The sequence below is a fragment of the Saccostrea cucullata genome, unplaced genomic scaffold, assembly GCF_032062105.1.
Source record: "Saccostrea cucullata isolate Sc308-1 unplaced genomic scaffold, CSIRO_AGI_Scuc_v1 ctg1011, whole genome shotgun sequence".
NCBI classification, from domain to species: domain Eukaryota; kingdom Metazoa; phylum Mollusca; class Bivalvia; order Ostreida; family Ostreidae; genus Saccostrea; species Saccostrea cuccullata.
In genome coordinates this window covers 107385-126646 of record NW_026931569.1, presented here as the reverse complement: position 1 = coordinate 126646, position 19262 = coordinate 107385, and the positions used below count along the sequence as shown (strand labels likewise).

General features: G+C 33.2%; 1 protein-coding gene across 2 annotated transcripts in view; it reads left to right on the top strand.

Moving 5' to 3' along the window:
• LOC134233005 (FIGNL1-interacting regulator of recombination and mitosis-like) overlaps positions 1-16510 on the top strand; it is a 67934-nt gene extending 51424 nt beyond the window's left edge. The window contains exons 22-25 of one of the 2 annotated variants that reach the window (XM_062714999.1): positions 14849-15040; positions 15460-15567; positions 16131-16184; positions 16322-16510. In XM_062714999.1, coding sequence (XP_062570983.1) covers positions 14849-14926 — 78 coding nt within the window. In that variant the 3' untranslated portion in view covers positions 14927-15040; positions 15460-15567; positions 16131-16184; positions 16322-16510. The remainder of the gene's footprint in view (positions 1-14848; positions 15041-15459; positions 15568-16130; positions 16185-16321) is intronic. The other variant, XM_062714997.1, reaches the window with a different exon arrangement.
• Positions 16511-19262: the final 2752 nt, after the last annotated feature.

The following is a 19262-nucleotide window of genomic DNA, read 5'->3' as shown; positions in this document are numbered from 1 at the left end:
TGCTACTTTCACTTTCTAATTTATTTTTAGAACGCTATAGAACAAGACTCTTGTTTTAGATTAAAACAGATAGCATGGTCATTCTCAAAGTATATTTTAGCCTTTAACCCTTATTCAGGCTGTCAAATGATCAAAGTAATTACCTAATCACCTGTGATTGAAAGTGTGTACAGTTTATAGGTACCGTAGTGCGAGTTCATTACGTAATCGTCTCTGGCAGGAGGTGTGAACTGTTGATTAGTCTTACGTAATCTGGCTTGGAACACACTAATTATTTTAATGAGTTAAAAGGACAGTCAGAATGAAATTGGTCACTCACAAGGGACACAGGGGCGCCTGTAATGGGCAGAGGGGCGCACTGATTTGAGGGCGGGGCGCAGCGCCCCTCTATTTCCCCCTAGCTGGAACACTGCTAATTACTTTATGTATAAGAAAATGTAAGTCTCCTTCATTAAGTATTTAATTAATGATATTGGATATTCAAATATTTTTTATATCCTATTCCTGTCCAAGTAGTATATATCACATACTAAAACTAAAATCTCTTCAATGGTATCATTACTAAATTCATTCATTCTTTGTTACTTATGAATGCAAGTTTGTTTAGGTTTAACTTTTCTGATTTATAAGTGTATGTAAGTGTCTGTCTATCCACAGGAGTCTGAAGTTTTAATCGTCCAAAAAAAAAAAAAAAAAAAAAAATTCGGAAAAATTTTTTCCTACCCTCAACTAAAAAAACCCCAGGATGGCAACGTGTTTTGGGGTGACCCACCTAAACAAATAAATCTGGGCTTGGCCAGAAAAATCTCGCGACTAATTCAGTTTCCGGAGCGTTTTTGTTATTCATTTAATGTGAAAAATTCAATCTGCATGACGACTACGGGCCGTTCCTAGCCCCTTTTCCATTTGACAGCTCATCCTGGACTCCATGCCACTAAACCGGAAGAGAATCTCGCAGTGTAAATTTGACGTTTATGAATACTTGTTCAAATGAAATAAAATAAATAATTGTTCAACGTAATTTTATTCAGTTATTTTAAATATATTTAAGAGAACTTTAAAAAGTTATTTATTCTTTTTCTTACTTGTACGACGATGTGTACCAAGGACAGATAATTCAGTTTTTACAAGCGCCAAATTTAAATCACTGAAAAGCCATGTCGACAAAGAGCCAGACAGTTAGACTAAGCGCCCTTATAAAGCATTATTTTGTTTGAAAAATATATCTTTTTATTGATCACGTATGGTAACATAAAATTGTACATGAAGTTTTATATGCATTTTTTTTGGTTCTTTTCTTCAATTACGTCATATATTCACCTCGGAGTTCACTTCCGGTTTAGTGGCATGGAGTCCAGGATGAGCTGTCAAACTGGAAAACAGGCCATGAACAGCCCGTAGTCGTCAAGCAGATTTGATTTCTTAACTTGAATAAATAGGACAAACACTCCGGATACTAAATTAGTTGCGAGATTTTTCCGACCAAGCCCAGATCTATTTGTATAGGTGGGTCCCCCCAAAACACGTTGCCATCCTGGGGTTTTTTTAGTTAAGGGTAGGAAAATTTTTTTCCGGATTTTTTTTTTTTTTTTTTTTTTTTGACGATTAAAACTTCAGACTCCTGTGGTCTATCTATTTAACTATCTGTTATGTGTCTTGTGTAAACTTTTCGCATTTTCAACTTCTCAAAAGCAAATTCCACCCAGACCTGCCACAAAGCCTCCTTTGATTGACAGAATTCATTTTTAGCTCACCTGAGCCGAAGGCTCAAGTGAGCTTTTCTGATCACATTTTGTCCGTCGTCCTTCCGTCCGTCTGTCTGTCTGTCCGTCTGTAAACTTTTCACATTTTCGACTTCTTCTCAAGAACCACACGGCCAATTTTCACCAAACTTGGTACAAAGCATTCTAGGGTAAAGGGAAATTTAAATTATTAAAATGAAGGACCAAGTCTCCTCACAAGGGGAGATAATCAAGAAAAGACAAAAAATATATAAGAAAAATCTTTAAAAATCTTTTTCAAGAACCACTGGGCCTGAAACTGACATGGAAGCATCCTGGGGTAGTGTAGATTCTAAATTATCAAAATCATTACCCCCGGGGGTTGGGCGGGGCCACAATGGGAAATCAAAGTTATACATAAAAATATATAGGAAAAATCTTTAAAAATCTTCTTCTCAAGAACCACTGGGCTAGAACAGCTGAAACTTATGTGGAAGCATCCTCAGGTAGTGTGGATTCTAAATTTTTAAAATCATAACCCCCGGGGATTGGGTGGGGCCACAATGGAAAATCAAAGTTTTACCTTGAAATATATAGGAAAAATCTTTGAAAATCTTCTTCTCAAGAACCACTGAGCCAGAAAAGCTGAAACCTACGTGGAAGCATCATGGGGTAGTGCAGATTCTAAATTGTTCAAGTCATGACACCCGGGGGTAGGGCGGGGCCACAATGGGGAATCAAATAGAAATATAAAGGAAAAATCTTTAAAAATATCTTCTCAAGAACTAATGGGACAGAAAAGCTGAAATTTATATGGAAGCATCATGGGGCAGTGTAGATTCTAAATTGTTCAAATCATGACCCCCCGGGGGGCTGGGCGGGGCCACAGTGGGGAATCAAAGTTTTACATAGAAATATAAAGGAAAAAATCTTTGAAAATCTTCTTCTCAAGAATCAAAGTGTTACAATGGTGAATCAAAGCATCCTATGGTAGTGTAGAATTCAAATTGTCTAAATGATGATCAGTGGGGTAGGGTAGGGTCACAATATGTATTACAGTATATACAGTATTAAACTGATTTTAAATACATGTTGGTAATAAAATAAATATATTATAAAATTTATTAATTGAAAGAAATTGCTTATATCTATTTTTTCTTTTGTTTTATTTTTTCTTCATCGGCCACTATTCTATTATAAATTGTTCTCAATCTGGCTGACCAAAAAGAGTGTTATTACATTTTGAGTTCCTGTCTTTTGCTTAATCTCAAGGCAAAATTTAATAATCCAAAAATTGTGTTATTACATTTGTATTAATCATTATATTTTGCGTTGATCTCGACGCAAAATATAATAACTCCAAATGTAATGATTCTCCAAAATGTGTTGTTACATTTTGCGTTATTACATTCTGCATTAATTCGACGCAAAATGAAATAACGCAAATTGTTATAATCCAGGTTTATTACATTTCGCGTTGTTATTACATTTTGCGTTTTAACATCGCTAAATATAATCTCAAAACAAAAAATGGGTGCCAAATATCTTTGTATTGACGCTACAGTACATTTAATTTGACTTCTTTGCTCTGAAATTGTGTCTTAATAATAAATCACATCCTTTACGTTTTATCTCCAATGTGTTTGATGTAAATAATTTATGCATGGGGAAAATAACGGGTACACTATTATTCTATTCTAAAAAAAAAGACAAATTAAAATTGTGACAGAGAAAAAAAATTCAAATGCTTCGCATAATGAATTTTGTGACCTTTATGCACACACAAAATGAGATTTATCTGGCATTGAAAATTTAATTAGAAAAAGAATTATATTAAATCTGCTGAATTTAAGCAGATTGATAAAAGTTATCTTATCAATTCAGAAGAAAACCTTAAACATGGGGAGTATATGATGTAAATTTTAAGACACTATAAAAAAGTGGTTATTTTTAAATAGAAATTGCCTAATTTTTTCCTTGACTACTCAGGATATTTTTACTATATTTGTCACGAATGATGGTAAAGTTTATGAAAAAATTAATTAACTAGATATTTCAGAACCATCATAAACCATTTCAATATTCAAATAACTCTGTGTGCAACCAGCATTGATAAATTGGAATCTAAACTGTAAACACTTCAAAGGTGTTAAATACTTCAAAGAGGGTAAATGATCATTTTCTTCTAAAAACAAACCCCCGCCATAAAAAAAGTTCTTATTTGTATGGAATTTAATCACTTTCATTTTTGTATAATGTTTTTAAAATTTGTTAGGTTTTTAAACATAAAAATATATTATTTTCATGCATTCTAGAAAATAAATTTTGAAAAATTCAGCATTGATTTAAATATGCCTGTTAAAAAATCCCCATAAATTTTTTATCCCGAGTTGGGAGAGGGCAGTCAAAAGTTATTTTTAAGTTGGTTTAATCTTTTTTCATTATGCAACATGATTTAACATTTATATAACATCTAAATGTATTTAGGTAAGTTATCAATATATTACTTACACCAGTGTTGTAGAGTTAGAAGCCATTTCTAAGGACGAAGCTACTTGTACATAGATAAAATATGGAGTAGATCAGTCATTGAAATGTTTTATTTTGTCTGATATATAAGTGTATGAGGAAGGAATTTAAACGGAAGGAATCCTTCCAAGTATTTTGAGATTATTTTAACTATCAGATCATAGGTTTTTTTTTCAAATGAAGGAAACGTACATTTCGTCAAATAATGTACCATGGTGATTTCATAGTTTTAATCAATAATGGGACATAAAATTTGTTTTCATCAAAGTTGGTACATAAGCGATCATAAACAGTTTTACTTTGGTTGCAGTAAATGATGCTACAAAAATGACTTAATCAAGAATCATTTTTCTATTTCTTGTTTTTGCAAAATATTCAGCCCAAGTCTTTTGCTATAAATTTAAATCAATAAAGCCATAGTCTCGTCAGAGACGTCTCGTTCAGAATGGACTTTTAAAACCTGTTCCATCCTTTCCACAGATAATGTAAAAGACCAGGGGGTGGATTCTAGATTGCTATCAGGAGGACAAAGACAGATTTATTGTGATTGATGTTGTGTTCAGAACAATCTCTAAATGTATGGGTGACCATTTTCTGTAAATGTAGGGATAACCATTTTCTTTAAATTTCATTAATATTGATAGGTTTTTCTATCATGATTTTAATTTGATTTTTTTATAGTAAACACAAAAAACCAAGAAATTGCATCGATTGATAAATCTGTCAAAAAGTTTATTGTATTTGGAATATTTGGTATATTTTCAGAGAGTAAAGAGCTTAACTTGCCCATCATCCTAACAGACTTATGTTGTCAGGAAAGCCAGAAAGGTTATATTTCTAACAAACATTTAAAGTATCCTTTTAGGAAATTTTATTTCAGTACAGATTCTTTTGGTCATCAGTCTATAGATATTTTGAGAAAATGTTATCAAGGCATGCAAAATTTGGATGAACATTTGTTTGCATCCAAAACAAATGACCTCTAAAGCAGGGCACTAATATTTTCTTAATTTAAATTTCCCATTTGTTTGACATCCTTAAAATGATCTAAAGCCTTGATCAGATCTATACTGCTTCCCTTCAGTCGTACTATCAGATTCATCTGCATTCTTTCTGTTAGTATGTTCATCCTCATCTGAGATATTTTCCACCGATTGACTAGGATTTTGTTTGTTAGGACTGCTGTTTTTAGAAAAGTCTGTTCTTTATCGGTATTTTAAAATGCTCTTTTGAGTTTTGGGGATGGTGGGTCCCTGATATAAAAATGTCACAACTTTATTTTCATGGTTCTTTGACCATGGATAGTGTAAATAGCGTTACTATCTTTAATGGGAAGGTATTCCGTATGAAAATTTTCTGTCAACAGATTTCTAGTCGTCTACTAGATGATGATGTTTGGTGCTTCATCATCAGGTTAGTGTTTATGAATAACATATTTGTAATAGAAATAAGCCGTTATTTAATTCTGGAATTATATTTCATTCTACAGTTACTATTTTGCCATGACCAAATAAAGGTAACTTAATAAACCAAAGCTATATTAGGTTAAAGAAAAAATATAGCATTGTGCATTCTGCTTCTTAAAAAGCACGGTGACGCCATATATAATGCATGGGACACACCATGGTATCATAGTTTCAGCTGCAAAGATATGCTTATATCTGTTGAAAATAGTCTGTTTTTGAGGAAAAATATAATACTTATTTGCAGGATAAACACACTACATTATATACGTCCTATTAAAAATATAAACGGTATTTAGTGTATATGGTCAAAAAGGAGATAGAGGGCTCAGCAAACCTCACCCTCTGTCACGTTTTCGTCCTCATGCCCAAGTATCACTTTTCAAACAGAAAAAAGAAAGTTTATCATGGAAACTACATGTTACATGTTTTATATACTGCATACATATATACTGTATAAGATTTTTGCTCTTAGGTGCTTAATAAAAAATCTGTACAAAAAAATGCTTGTGTCATTTATTGTCACAATTAGATACAATATGACCTGCTATTTTAACCGAACAGATGAGAAAATTAAGTTCGATCTGAAGAAGACCTCCCTTCCCTTCATATTTTGTCCTAGCCTCTCTGATGAGAATAATCAAAATCTGGTGGACATGTTTCCAAAAAAGTGCAGGGGTGTTCACTTGCCTCAGAAAAAAAAATGAACAAGATTTCTACACAATGATCTGTTTAGTAGATAAGGAACTTTTGTAAATGTAGCAATTCTTTCTAAAGTCTGTTTCAAAGAGGAACATTTAAACTTTAAAATTTTGTACATTATATTTAAGTAAAAAAAGTATTTCTGTATGCATCAACTTTAGTATTGTTTGTTATCAATTGGTTTCCATGAATTTATTATACAGTACAATTTATCATAATTTATTTATATTTGATTTGATGAAGACTTTCCTATTTTAATCTCAGTTGAATTGTGCTTCTTGTATGTGTGAGTTGATAGATAAAAGTGATACAGTGGGATATTTTTCCAGTCAATCCTGACCATATCCGTTACAGACAGTGTCAGTCAGCTGAGCGACTCGTATTACTCAGTTCACATCTCTCCTCTCTTCTGGAGAATGATGTTCTTCTGAAGGTACTGTTTAACTTTTCCTGTGAATGTTTTAAAAATGTATTTCTGTAATGTTCAGTTTCCAAGGAGGAAAAAAAGCATCCCCCCAAAAAAACTTGTGTCCTTCCAAACTAGAGTTAGTATCTATGACAAAATTATATTAGTATTGTAGAAATTTTCAGATACAGGTAATTATGAAAGCATTCATGGGGATCAGTTGAACATACCAGTCCATTTTTTACTCTGAAAAAACCATCTTTAGAAAACTGTCTGTTGGCCCTCTCCGTGCCAACTGATTAAAAACGACCTGACTAAAAATTCTCTAAGGAACTACCATTTATTTTTCATTTCTAACTCGTATATTTACAGGTTTATAACTCTATGGTCAGAGACCAGAAGAGCTAAAGCGATAGTAAGATGTCTGTTGTCCGTGCGTCTGTCTGTAAACAGTTTCTTAAAATTCTACTCGTCCTACAATTAAAATCTGAATTCAGTATAATTTGGCACACCAGTATACTTAGATACATAATTTACTACATCGGTCCTCAATGAACGGGTTTGCTATGGTTACTAAAATAAAAATTTCTGTGAAATTCCTTTAAAACGCTACTTCTCCTAATCTTTTGATCTGATTTCAATATTACTTGGCACACATGTAGACTACACTAAGATACATAACATAGTGCATTGGTTTTTGATTTCCTTGAACTGTGTTGCCATGGTTACTAAGAAATAGAATTTTTTGTAAAATTCCTTTAAAAGGCTATTTTCCCATAATTTTGGTCTGATTTCAATATAATTTGGCATACAAGTAGACTATATTATGAAAAATAAAATTAATACATCGATTTACGTTTTTGAAGAACAATGTTGCCATGGTTACTCAAAACAGAAAATTCTGTAAAATTCCTTTTAAACACATTTTTCCCGATTTTAATGTAACTTGGCACACAAGTTGACAACACTTGATACACGATTTAATGCATCGATTTTTGATTTCAATGAACGGTTTGCCATGGTTAATAAATATTGAAACGGAAATTGCTGTTTAGTTTCGTATAAACGTTAGACCTACGCTTTTGTTTAAAGTCTTAAACACTAAAAATATTAATTTTACAATCAAACAAGTAGTTTAAATCTGCCATTGTACGGAGACCGCATTGGGATTATACTAGTAGTATTGCAGTGCATTTGCGCCCTCTCTTGTGACAGAGTTCATAAACCTTGGCTTGTTTTTCCTCTTACATATGGTCATAAGACCTGAATAAGGCAGATGGTTGCAGGGGGATGGACTGCTAAGTGTTTCACAGTAAACCAACACGTAAGACCTGAATCAGGCAGCTAGTTGGTTGTATAGAGAGAGAGGTGGCGAGTCAGTACTTGTGAAGTGGCAGGACCGAAGAAATTTGTGTACGGGAGACACCCGTTGACCACAGTTAGTGGTTGTCCTATCAAGAAGAAACCGTTGATATTTGTACTATTTTATTAAATCTGTATAATATTGTTTTATTATACTTGGTCAACTCAAATCTGAGTTAACAGGTTAACGAAACTTAGTGTAACGCCTCGGTGATACAAAACATATCACCAATACCAAGTTCGGCTGCGTTGCACGTTACGTTATATTTTTTTGTAAAATTCCTTGAAAACGCAATTCCTCCTACAAATGTAGATTTTAAACATTGTTTTAGAATTAACAATAATTATTATACTGTACATAGTTAAGAAGCATACAGAAATATTACAAAATAGGTAATAAACATAACTATTATCACACAGCATTAGCCCAAACATTGTTTGAATATCAACAGATTATTTGAATTTGTGTGTGTGTATAAGTAAACAAAAATCAAATATTTTAGAAAGAAAATGACCAGGAAGGAGTTAAGGCAATTTGAATTTTGTTTGTGCTGTAGCATTTATAATAATGATTTTAAAAAATGCAAAAATATATTGTCTAAAATGCCAGTAATTTTGTGAGGGAACTCTCATCAAGTGTATAGTCCCAAAATCGAAGCAGATCTTTTTCGGTAATGAATTAGCCATTCATTCTAGCACGACGAACCTGTTCTCCGTTAACAAAACACGGTCAGGTCACGGAATCACGGAAATAAAAATAGTACAAATAACAGATCGCTTTTTTGCACGGATGATAAATTCGTCCCTGCATCTCCGTAAATTAAAAAAATAAACTATCATGAATAATCCGTGAGATCCAAAAATAACAAGAGATGTTTATAAAACACTAATGCCCCCTCCCCCAAATTAGAATTTTTCAAAGTCCAAAGGTTATAACTCTAAAATGGTGCATTTATATCCAAATAATAAAACTGATAAAGCTGTATACCAAATTACATTTCAGAATTTTTCTAAGTCTAAGGGGCATAAATCTGTCAAAAATCTGTCAAAAATGGCAAGATCGAACCCAAAACAGATATTTAAACTAGATATGCATCTGATAAATCTGTATACTAAATTTCATTTCAGTATAAGCAACGGTGTTGAAGAAAATGAACGGAAACTAATTGGTCCGAAGACAGACAAACAGCAGCAAAGCAAAATCCCCTCTCTTTTTTGAAGAGGGGCATAAAAATAAAATAACTGAATATTCACGGAATTTATTTATCTGAAGAAAATGTTACAATATTAAATAACACAAATTTATATAATAAACATCACTTATGAACTCTTACAATCCATACATTTGATTGTTTTAGACTTTCTCATTTGTCACCAAGTGTTGTAATTTGACACAGTGGAGGAAACCACTGGCGGCACTTAGTACAATTAAACATGAATCCATTCAAAATGACGAAGATAGTCTTCCAACAGTCTTTTGGTGATGTGGTCTTAACTCGATATTTAAACATTATCACTTATTAACAAATTACATTCAGAAGTTGACTCAGTGTAATAATAGAATAATATGACAATCCCTGAAGAGATACATTGCACTGTTTACAACATTGTATTTTATTGTGTATATGTAGATTTTTAAAAAAATCGATTTTTACTTTTTACTACGTTCTTGCAATAAATATTTAAAATGTATCGACTTTCTGAAATCTCTTTGTAATTAACAGGGGATGCTTTCTTCTTCTGAGCACTTGATCCCACCTCTTGAATTTCCGGTTCCATGTTTAAAGCCCTTTTTCATAGAATTGTATTGTTTGTGGACTTTTTGTCTTAATTCGATTATTATTGTTCTTTATTTTTTCTTTCTCATTGTTCAATTTACTTAAGGAAGGAAATACATTAGTATTCATTATTCAAGAGTTCCTGTTGGTTAATTAAACAGGATGTTGAAATCTATCTTCCTTATATACTGTACCGAGTTTACTTTAAATAACAGAAAGAAACAAAAAACTAAAAAAACCAAAGTGCTTTAACATTAAAATGGATTTTGTGAAATTTTAGGGGGTATATCAAGTATACAATGACATCAAAAGATGACTTCTATATAAATGTGTACTCCTTAGATGAGTTGTCAATGCTTAATTTAAGATTAAACCTTCAGCTTCCGTCAGGAAATAAAGACTGATTAAATATAACTTAATCGGCTAAAAATGAAAAAAAGAGACAACTGAGAGAGTGCAAAGTTTGCTCTACCGCGTATTGTGCAGCATTCCAGGATAAATATTCAAAAAAATTGGAAAAATATTTAAATGCTTGAAACTTTTAAATTATTTATTTAAATTTATATCCATAATTACTGTATGTTGAATCAGACAGTTCTTTACTAAATTTGACTAAGGACAAGTTCCTCTATCTGTTCATTACATACACCGTGTTAACTGTCGACTGGGGATGCTTACTCCTCCTAAGACACGTTATCCGATGGAAGAAAATTAGGAGGATTATAACTTCTGTCAGGTGTTTTGTTACATTCTCTCCCCAAGGCTATCTTTTAAAAAAGTCTAGATTGGATAAAGTAATAAATATTTTTTTCTGTTGCATGGTGACAATTTCGAGGACGTATTTTTCCTTCTGTTAAAATATTGCAATGTCTCATTCTATTAAAATTCCAATCATGAAAAAGATATGTCAAAATCTGTAGTGTCTTTTATCTCAAGATCAAGGATAAGTCTACAGTGTGTATATACATGTATCAGATCAACGTAGGGATAGAAAAGAATGCTTTTAATCTTTAAAAGGTCGTCTTTATATTTTGATATCCAAATGAAGGCCAAAGTCAGAGATTTCTTTTCATGTTCTTGAATTAATTTTTCTTAGTATCAATACAAAATCAGGTTAATGTTTACTAATGAAACCGAAAAAAGGAAAAAGAGACCAAATTAATTCAGATGTCAGAGATGGGTTAAAGCTGTTTTATTGAATAAAGAATATGATGTCATTGACTTATAAAAAATTATAAATTAGAATTTACATCAAGTTTCATAGACGTTTACTATAAGTTACAGCATACATTTATAAATTAAAAATCGTTCTGTGACAAAATGAATTTTGAACTTTTAAAGATAATTTTTTTTTCTCCAATAACTTTCAATAGAAAAATAAAATTTAAGAAATCATACGCAAGCTTTTGTACTTGAATAGAGCTGAATTAAGTATGCATTATTAGATTAAGAAGATGATATATACAGATAAAGAGTAATTGAAAATACAAGATCTGAATATTTTAGTGTCTCTACTGTTAATTTTTTTATGCTTTCGTGTTCGGTAGTGATGAATAAAAATCTTGAATTATCATCTGAAACACTTTGTAGTTCGTGAAATAGATCTTCATGAAATATCACACAATATCATGTATTCTCCTCAGCGTTACGTTTTGTAGGTTGTGGGTGGGATACTCTCTCATTGATTGTCGATATGAATACAGAGCAGCTGGAAAGTCGCCCCTGAGCTGCTGACAAATCCCTAAGATCTGCCAACATATATCTCTATAACCTGTGAGCTGAATTTTTCCCTGGTTGACAAAGATCTGTAAATCATATAAGGCTACTTCTGCAAGATTTTCATCACATTGTCTGTAACATAAGAATTCCAACATGTGTAACATTACGAATGGGGAGATTTGCATGCTAGTAACTGGACTTGGTTCATAGATTAATTCATTAATATAACAAATGTGTCTATAGAGCACGATATCCTGTGCTACAGCTCTCCTCATCTTTATTTCACTAGACTGTCCCCCAAACGCCTCGATATACCTCTCTTTGTTTACGTAACGCGAATGCATGACGTATGGTTGTGCAAAGTAGATCCTTGCTATCTGTAAAACAGATATTGCTTTCATATATCTGAAAGTCTTGTAATAATACATTGCAAGGTACAGGATATCAGAAAAATACCCTAATTTTGCTACCAGTTTCAACATGTAGCACGATATTTTATCAGCTTTATACAAAAGCTTGTTCTCAGCAGTGTTAGCGCACCTGTTTAGTAGCAAAAAAGCTGTGCACTGGAGGTTGCTGACCGTGAGCTTGTGTGCCGAGAGAACTTGATAGTTTGTAAGTCGTCCATTCATCAAAGTTTCCATTATTTTTGGGAACTCAATCAAGCTGTTCAGAGTTGGTATAAACATTGGATTATTTGATTTAAGTTCAAAAAATAGATTCAAATCGAACACAACTTCTTTGACGTCATCAGAGTTATACATGCGTAGTCCAGGATTACAGAGACCAATTATAATCATTGATCTGATGGAGTGACTGTGTAGTAGTAATGCCATACCCTTCTCATACAGTCCGAATAGCTCGAGAAATAACTTCCTTTGAGATTCACCGAATATTTTTGTTAAAAACATGTTGTTTTCCGAAATGAAAAAGTTTGGACATACGCCTTCATACACCCACTTAAGAAGTTTAAAGCAGACCCAGAAACATTTCAGAAAATTTTCTGGATACCAATGAGGTGTTAAACTTTGCTGAATAGCCCAAAATACTGCTGTTTTCATGTGATAAGAGCAAAGTAAACTTTCTTCTATCCTTTCCTTGATGACTTCTTTTAGAATTAGCTTGAGTAAACCATATGTAAGAAACTGACAGTGGTTCATTGTGTATACAAGCTTTTGCTCTGCAAGAGAGAACGAAATTCTCCATTCATTTTCCTCATGATTTCCTAGCTTGTGCCCTATCGCTACAAAGTGGCATCCATTCCTGACAATATCATCAACTACGTGAGGACTCGGCCACGAGTGACATCTATCGATCCATGCTAAGGCAGATGGAGGCCAAAAATCACTTGCAAAACAGTAGGCATCGTCAAATTCTACTCCTCGGAAAATTCCACTACTACAGGGCCCATGGATATGGCATTTTGGTCTCACTGATAATGGCGACATATTATTTCGAAATGCAGAACTGGATATATATTCTTTGCCATGCAATGTAAAACACACCGAATCGATTGGTATTATTGTAACGACAGGACGGAGCAGTTGGAGTAATGCAAATCCTGGTGGACTCTGAGAGCAGTCAGAAAGAATCAGTGTTTTTCTGCTGTAGATCTGGCTCTGGGATAAATTCCAATTTACCCGGTGGGTTTTAGGCCAAAACATAGAATCTCTATCGGAATCCGGCAGTCTAAAGCCTTCTCTATGACTTCCGTTATACATCACACGAAAATAGGCTTGTGGATTAAATAAAGGAGTTAGCATTTCAGAAAAATCATTTAAATCCCTTCTCATGGTAACTACTTCTGAGGTTCCCACTATTTGACAGAGCCTCTCAAACACCAAAGGTGACATGTGTTGTATAACCCTCTCACTAAGAAGAAATAAATAAGCTAGTTAAGATTCACATTTAATTATCTAGAATAAGCTAGTTAAGATTCACATTTAATTATCTAGAACAGCAATACAAGTAAATTTAATCTTCCTTACGTTAAGGGCAAAGTGTTAAGAGATGCCATCCTCTGAGATCAATTTCTTTTTTTTGTTTTGTTTTTTTTAATGTCACTTTTATACTTTTTAAATTAAAAATCCCAACACAAGCAACCTTGTGGAAATTTTATACATCTTATTATAGCCTAGTTATGTTAGGGGATAAATTAGATATGAGACAAAAAACTAAGACACACTTTGGAATCTGTCAACTTCCGTAAGGAAAACAGTGATTTTGGTTTTAAACGTTTAAAAAAGTGTCAGATAATTATGGAAGCATACCCTTAAGACATCAACTTAGACTTGTCAGAATGAGTCCAGGGTAAGACCACTCTGCATAAAAAATGGGGATAAAATAAATATCCCCCTCCACCTCTTTACTCTGAAATGATATAAGCCCTCTTTAAAAAATGTTTGTTTGCCTTCTCCTGACTTAAAAGGCCTGACTCAATTTTTTTAACCTCATCAAAACTAGTATTTTTTAAAATTCTTTTCAAAGCTTTCTTATTATTATTAACAATTTAAACTCTATATTTGTAAATGTTTTCATATTAAAATCTTTAATCTCCCCTAACTACCCACCCAATTTTATTATCCAAGTTAGGAGAGGCCAAGCAAACATTGTTTGAAAGATGTCTTTAGGTAGAGATTTTTACCTACTTTGTGAAACACTTGTTTTAGATGAAATTTATTTCACAAAAAGGAGTAGTCTTGGCAGGATCTTATGTTTAAATGTATTACTGGACATTTATGTCTGTTTATAGATTCTGTCTGTGATGAGTTCCCTGTTACAACAAGGCTGTACCAACCACCTACATCTGACCATTGTCTGTTTTCTGAAATCATTTGGTAAAATCAGGTTCAGCAACTTCAGAGGTAACTGACAATTTTTCATTAAAAAACTATCGGACAAAAAGTTTGAAGGAGAATTTAAGTCGATAACTTATTTTTCCTTCATAATAAAGACATAAAACTGAATATCTAAATCTCAGATCTCAGTTCAAATATACATCATTTTAAAAATTAGCTACAGATCAATTCAACGAAATTGGATAAAAATACAAAAAAATCGTACACAAGATTGTAAGAAATTGATAGAATTATGCATGAAAAAGTTTCTTCGCATTAATAATCTGAGTGATTGCCTTGTCATTCATATTTTTCTGAAATAAATTAACAGCAGCCTCCTATTTTGAAGAAGTTATCTGACCTCTTTGTGATGACCTTGACCTCTCCTGACCTACTTATTCACCGCTAGGTGTTGTTTGTCTTTTCAGATTTTGCTGAAAACACGATACATGAATCCGTGGTTCCAAATTGTATTGATCAACAACCTCAGCTTCAAGACTTTGTGGTTCAGTTTCTTAGCAAGGTGAAGTTACATTGAGTTGTTATGAACAGTGATTATATGGATTCTTGCTACCTTAGCATTATTAACGTATCTGAAGTTCCTTAAGAGATGAAACAATTCATTGCCTTTAAACCAGTCTTCGTTATGAAATTCTATGCATTTTATGGTAAAGAATAAGTAAAAGATGATTTGAATAATGGCAACATTTCTGATAAGAAAGCAAATAGTTAAACTGCAAAAACTTGACATTATTATCTTGACTATTGCTGAGGAAACGTTTCACCATTTAGGCTATTGTTTTTCTGTTAACATTGATACTCATCTTTTACTGGTTAAGCCAGCAAGAACTGGTGAAATAAAACCAGTTCTTAGAATGTCTTAGAGCACTGTTTGAAGTGAGAGTCAGAACAAGAACATTCTGTAATTATATTTTCTTTTAGATGCCGTACACTTGTGAAGAGTTGAGTCGACTGGAGTTTTTGATGAAGGAACCATACCCAAATCCTACTGTTAACAAAGAAAGAAATAATTCTATAAAAACAGAAGAGGTAATCTTAGAGTGCCAAAAGATCCAATTTGATGCTTAATGTGTTTAATAATTTTTATACACCCAAATCAAAAGCTAATGTGAGCTTTTCTGATCAAAATAATTATGACTGCCAGGCTAGATAGAACGATCTATCATTAAAATGACATTTTCCTAGGTACCCTGTTTGACGATGGAATTCATTTTGTGTATTGACAATAATGCAAGAAAAAATTGAGTTGAATCATAATATGGATTAGTTTTCATGTGAAAAGGGCATATCCTATCTCAAAAAGTTTCCTTATGATTAATTTGTTAGTTATTTTCTCTGCAACTCCTTTTTTATACTTTGAAATCATTTCAAAGCGGATCCGCTCCAAAATGCTACATTACAACTATATGGGACAAGCCCTCATCAAAGATAGATTATTCTAACTACTGCCAGACACATTGCATCTGGTGATAATTTATATTCTGTTTCAGATTACTTGCTTGTTTAGTTCTAATCTGTAATTGAAAAGATACTCTTAAAAATGGTGTGAATTCAGGAATTCATGATTGATTTCATTCTTGTTTCTTTTTTAGCCCAGCAGTAAAAGACCAAGACTAATGGATAATGATAGTAAAATAAATACAAAGGTACAGATACTTAAGATATTCTTTGTTTGTTTGGGTTTTTTTTTAAATTACAAAATTTCATGAAATGAGATTTACTGATGCTGTTTGATGAAGTCTCTAAAAATATTCAATCAATTTATATTTATTTTTTCAAACAGCTAGGGATGCAGATAAAGGAGTTGGTGGTAGTGTTACGACAGACTTTATCAGAGTTAGAGAACTTTAGCAACACAGAAGATTATAATTTGTCTTCAAATTCCTGGAACAACCTTGATACAATTCACTGTAAAATTACTGATATCTTAAAGGAAAAGGGGTGACATTTTTTGTTTTCAAATTAAACCTCATGTAGTGGAGTTTATAATAGAACTTGTTTATTTAAATACGATCTGTTGAGTTTGATTATAGTTTCAATGAAGACAGCCTCTTTACAGTTTTAAAATAAATTTTGTGTAAAATAATTCTGCTATATACAATCTGGAATATATATATGAATGTGGATGCTGTATGATTGAAATGTGTCTTTTCATAATTATGAAATTATGGATATGAAATGAATGAAATCATTTAAGAAAATTTCCTCTTATTTGGTTACATTTACATATTCACTAACATTTTTTCTTCAATTTTCTGTTGTTCAAAATACAATAACATGAGTTAAGTTATTGACAAACAAGTTGATGAAACAAGAATATCAACAGTCTCGTTTAAAGTCAAGATTTTTTCTTTGGTTGATACAATGACCTTTTAAGTACATAAAATCTATCATTTAAGTCAAATACTGATTATCATTTGACATTAATTGCTTATATAGGTTTTAAGCTCACCTAAGCTGAAGGCTCAAGTGAGCTTTTCTGATATAAATTTGTTCGTTGTCTGTTGTCGTCATTGGCGTAAACTTTTCACATTTTCATCTTGTTCTCAAGAACCACTGGGCCAATTTCAACTAAACTTGACACAAAGTATCCTTGGGTGTAGGGGATTAAAGTTTTATCAAATGAATGGCCACGCCTTTTTTCAAGGGGAGATAATTATGAATTAGTAAAAAAAATAATGGCATCTTTAAAAAAATCTTCTCAAGAACCACAGGGCCAGGAGAAATGCATGTGGAAGCATCCTCATGTAGTGTAGATTCAAGTTTGTTCAAATCATATAGATCTTCTCAAGAACAGCAGAGCCATGATTTGGAATAGTTGTATTGAAGCACCCTTTGGTAGTGTAGATTCAAGTTTTATTCAAATCATGACCCAAGGGGGTTTGGTGGGGCAACAATGGGGTATCAAAATTTAGCAAAGCAATACATAGAAAAAATCATTTAAAAATCATCTCAAGAACAGCAAAGCCAAAGTTATATGAAAGCATCCTCAGGTAGTGTAGATTTAAGTTGTTCAAATCGTGAACCCTGGGGCAAGGGTGGGGCCATAAAGGTGATCAAAATTTTAAAAGGATAACAAAAAAGTCTTTGAAATTCTTCTTTTCGAGAACAGCAAAGTTGTGATTGTTATATTTGGAAGAATTCTCAGGTAGTGTTTTTAACTGATTCAAGTTTGTTCAAAACATGACCCCGGGTAGAGTGGGGTGTTGCACAGTGGGTGATCAAGATTTTATGTAGGAATACATAGGAAAAATCGTTAAAAAAGTTCACAAGAATAACAAAGCCGTGATTGATCCTCAATATAAAAGCGGAAAAAAACCCTATAGATTTATGTTTGTTCAAATACCCCCCCCCCCCCCACCACTTTTTTATTTTACGTTTCAATGCTCAATTGATTTGTGCTTTTACCTAGCTTAGTTGCTCAGGTGAGCGATGTGGCCCCTGGGCCTCTTGTTTAAAATTGATTGTTGTACCCTTTCCCTAAAGAAAGGGGGGAATACTGTTTTTCCCTTGTGTGTGTGTGTCCGTAACAAATATTTGGTCGCAGTTTTCTCAGCAACCGCTCATCACAGATGTTTTCAACTTTAAGCACATTCTTTGTTGATGCAAGCCATATGGTGGGATTTTATTTTTGTTCAAATCCGATGTCAACTTCTTTTTTATCCATGTGTCTGTACGTACCATACATAACAAATTTTTGTCTAAGTTTTCTCAGCAACTACTGATTGCAGATGCTTGAAATTTTAACACATACTTTGTTGAGGCATGCCAAATGGTGGGATTCACTAGGGCCCCGCTTGGAGAGCGCCCTACAGTGATCAGTGTGTCCGTCCGTCCATCTAGCTGTCTAGCTGTCCATCTGAAATCTTTTGTCCCTAGCATATCTTCTCTCTCCTTGGCCCAATCTGGCTCATACTAGTACTTCACCCAATGAGTGCCTTTGGGTTAAGGGTGTGCAGTGATCTTGAACCATGTTTTTAGGTCTAAGGTGAAGGTCATAGCAAAATTATATGAAAGATCCTTGACTGGAGCAAATCTTCTCTCCCCTTGGTCAAATGTGACTCATACTTCACTCATAGAGTGCCACTGGTCAATGGATGTGCAGTGACCTTGAAAAAGTTGTTAGGTCAAGGGTCGAGGTAAAAAATAGCTTCTCTGTTAAAATTCTTGTCTGGAGCATATATTCTCTCTCCTTGGCCCAATCTGGCTCATACATTACACACAGAGGGCCCTTGAGTAAAGGATGTGCAATGACCTTGAACCAAGTTTCTAGGCTAAGGTTAAGGTCATAGCAAAATTATATGAAAAATCCTTGTCTGGAGCATTTCTTCTCTCCCCTTATTCCAGTGATGCTCATACTAGTACTTCACTCAAAGAATGCCACTTGTCATTGAAGGTGCAGTGACCTTGAACAAAGTTGTAAGTCAAAACTCAAGGTCAAAAATAGCCTCTGTATTTAAATTCTTGTCTGGAGCATATTTTCTCTCTCCTTCGCCAAAACTGGCGCATACTTCACCCACAGAGTGCCTATGGGTAAAGGATGTGCAGTAACCTTGAACCATGCTTTTAGGTCTAAGGTTAAGGTATTAGCAGAATTATATGAAAAACTGGAATCTTTTGTTGCTACAGCAACAAAAAAGATCTTCCGTTCTTCTCTATTTATCTGTATGAATGATTTTTTTCTATGTTCGAAAACAGATGTATGATATTTACAAATAATATTA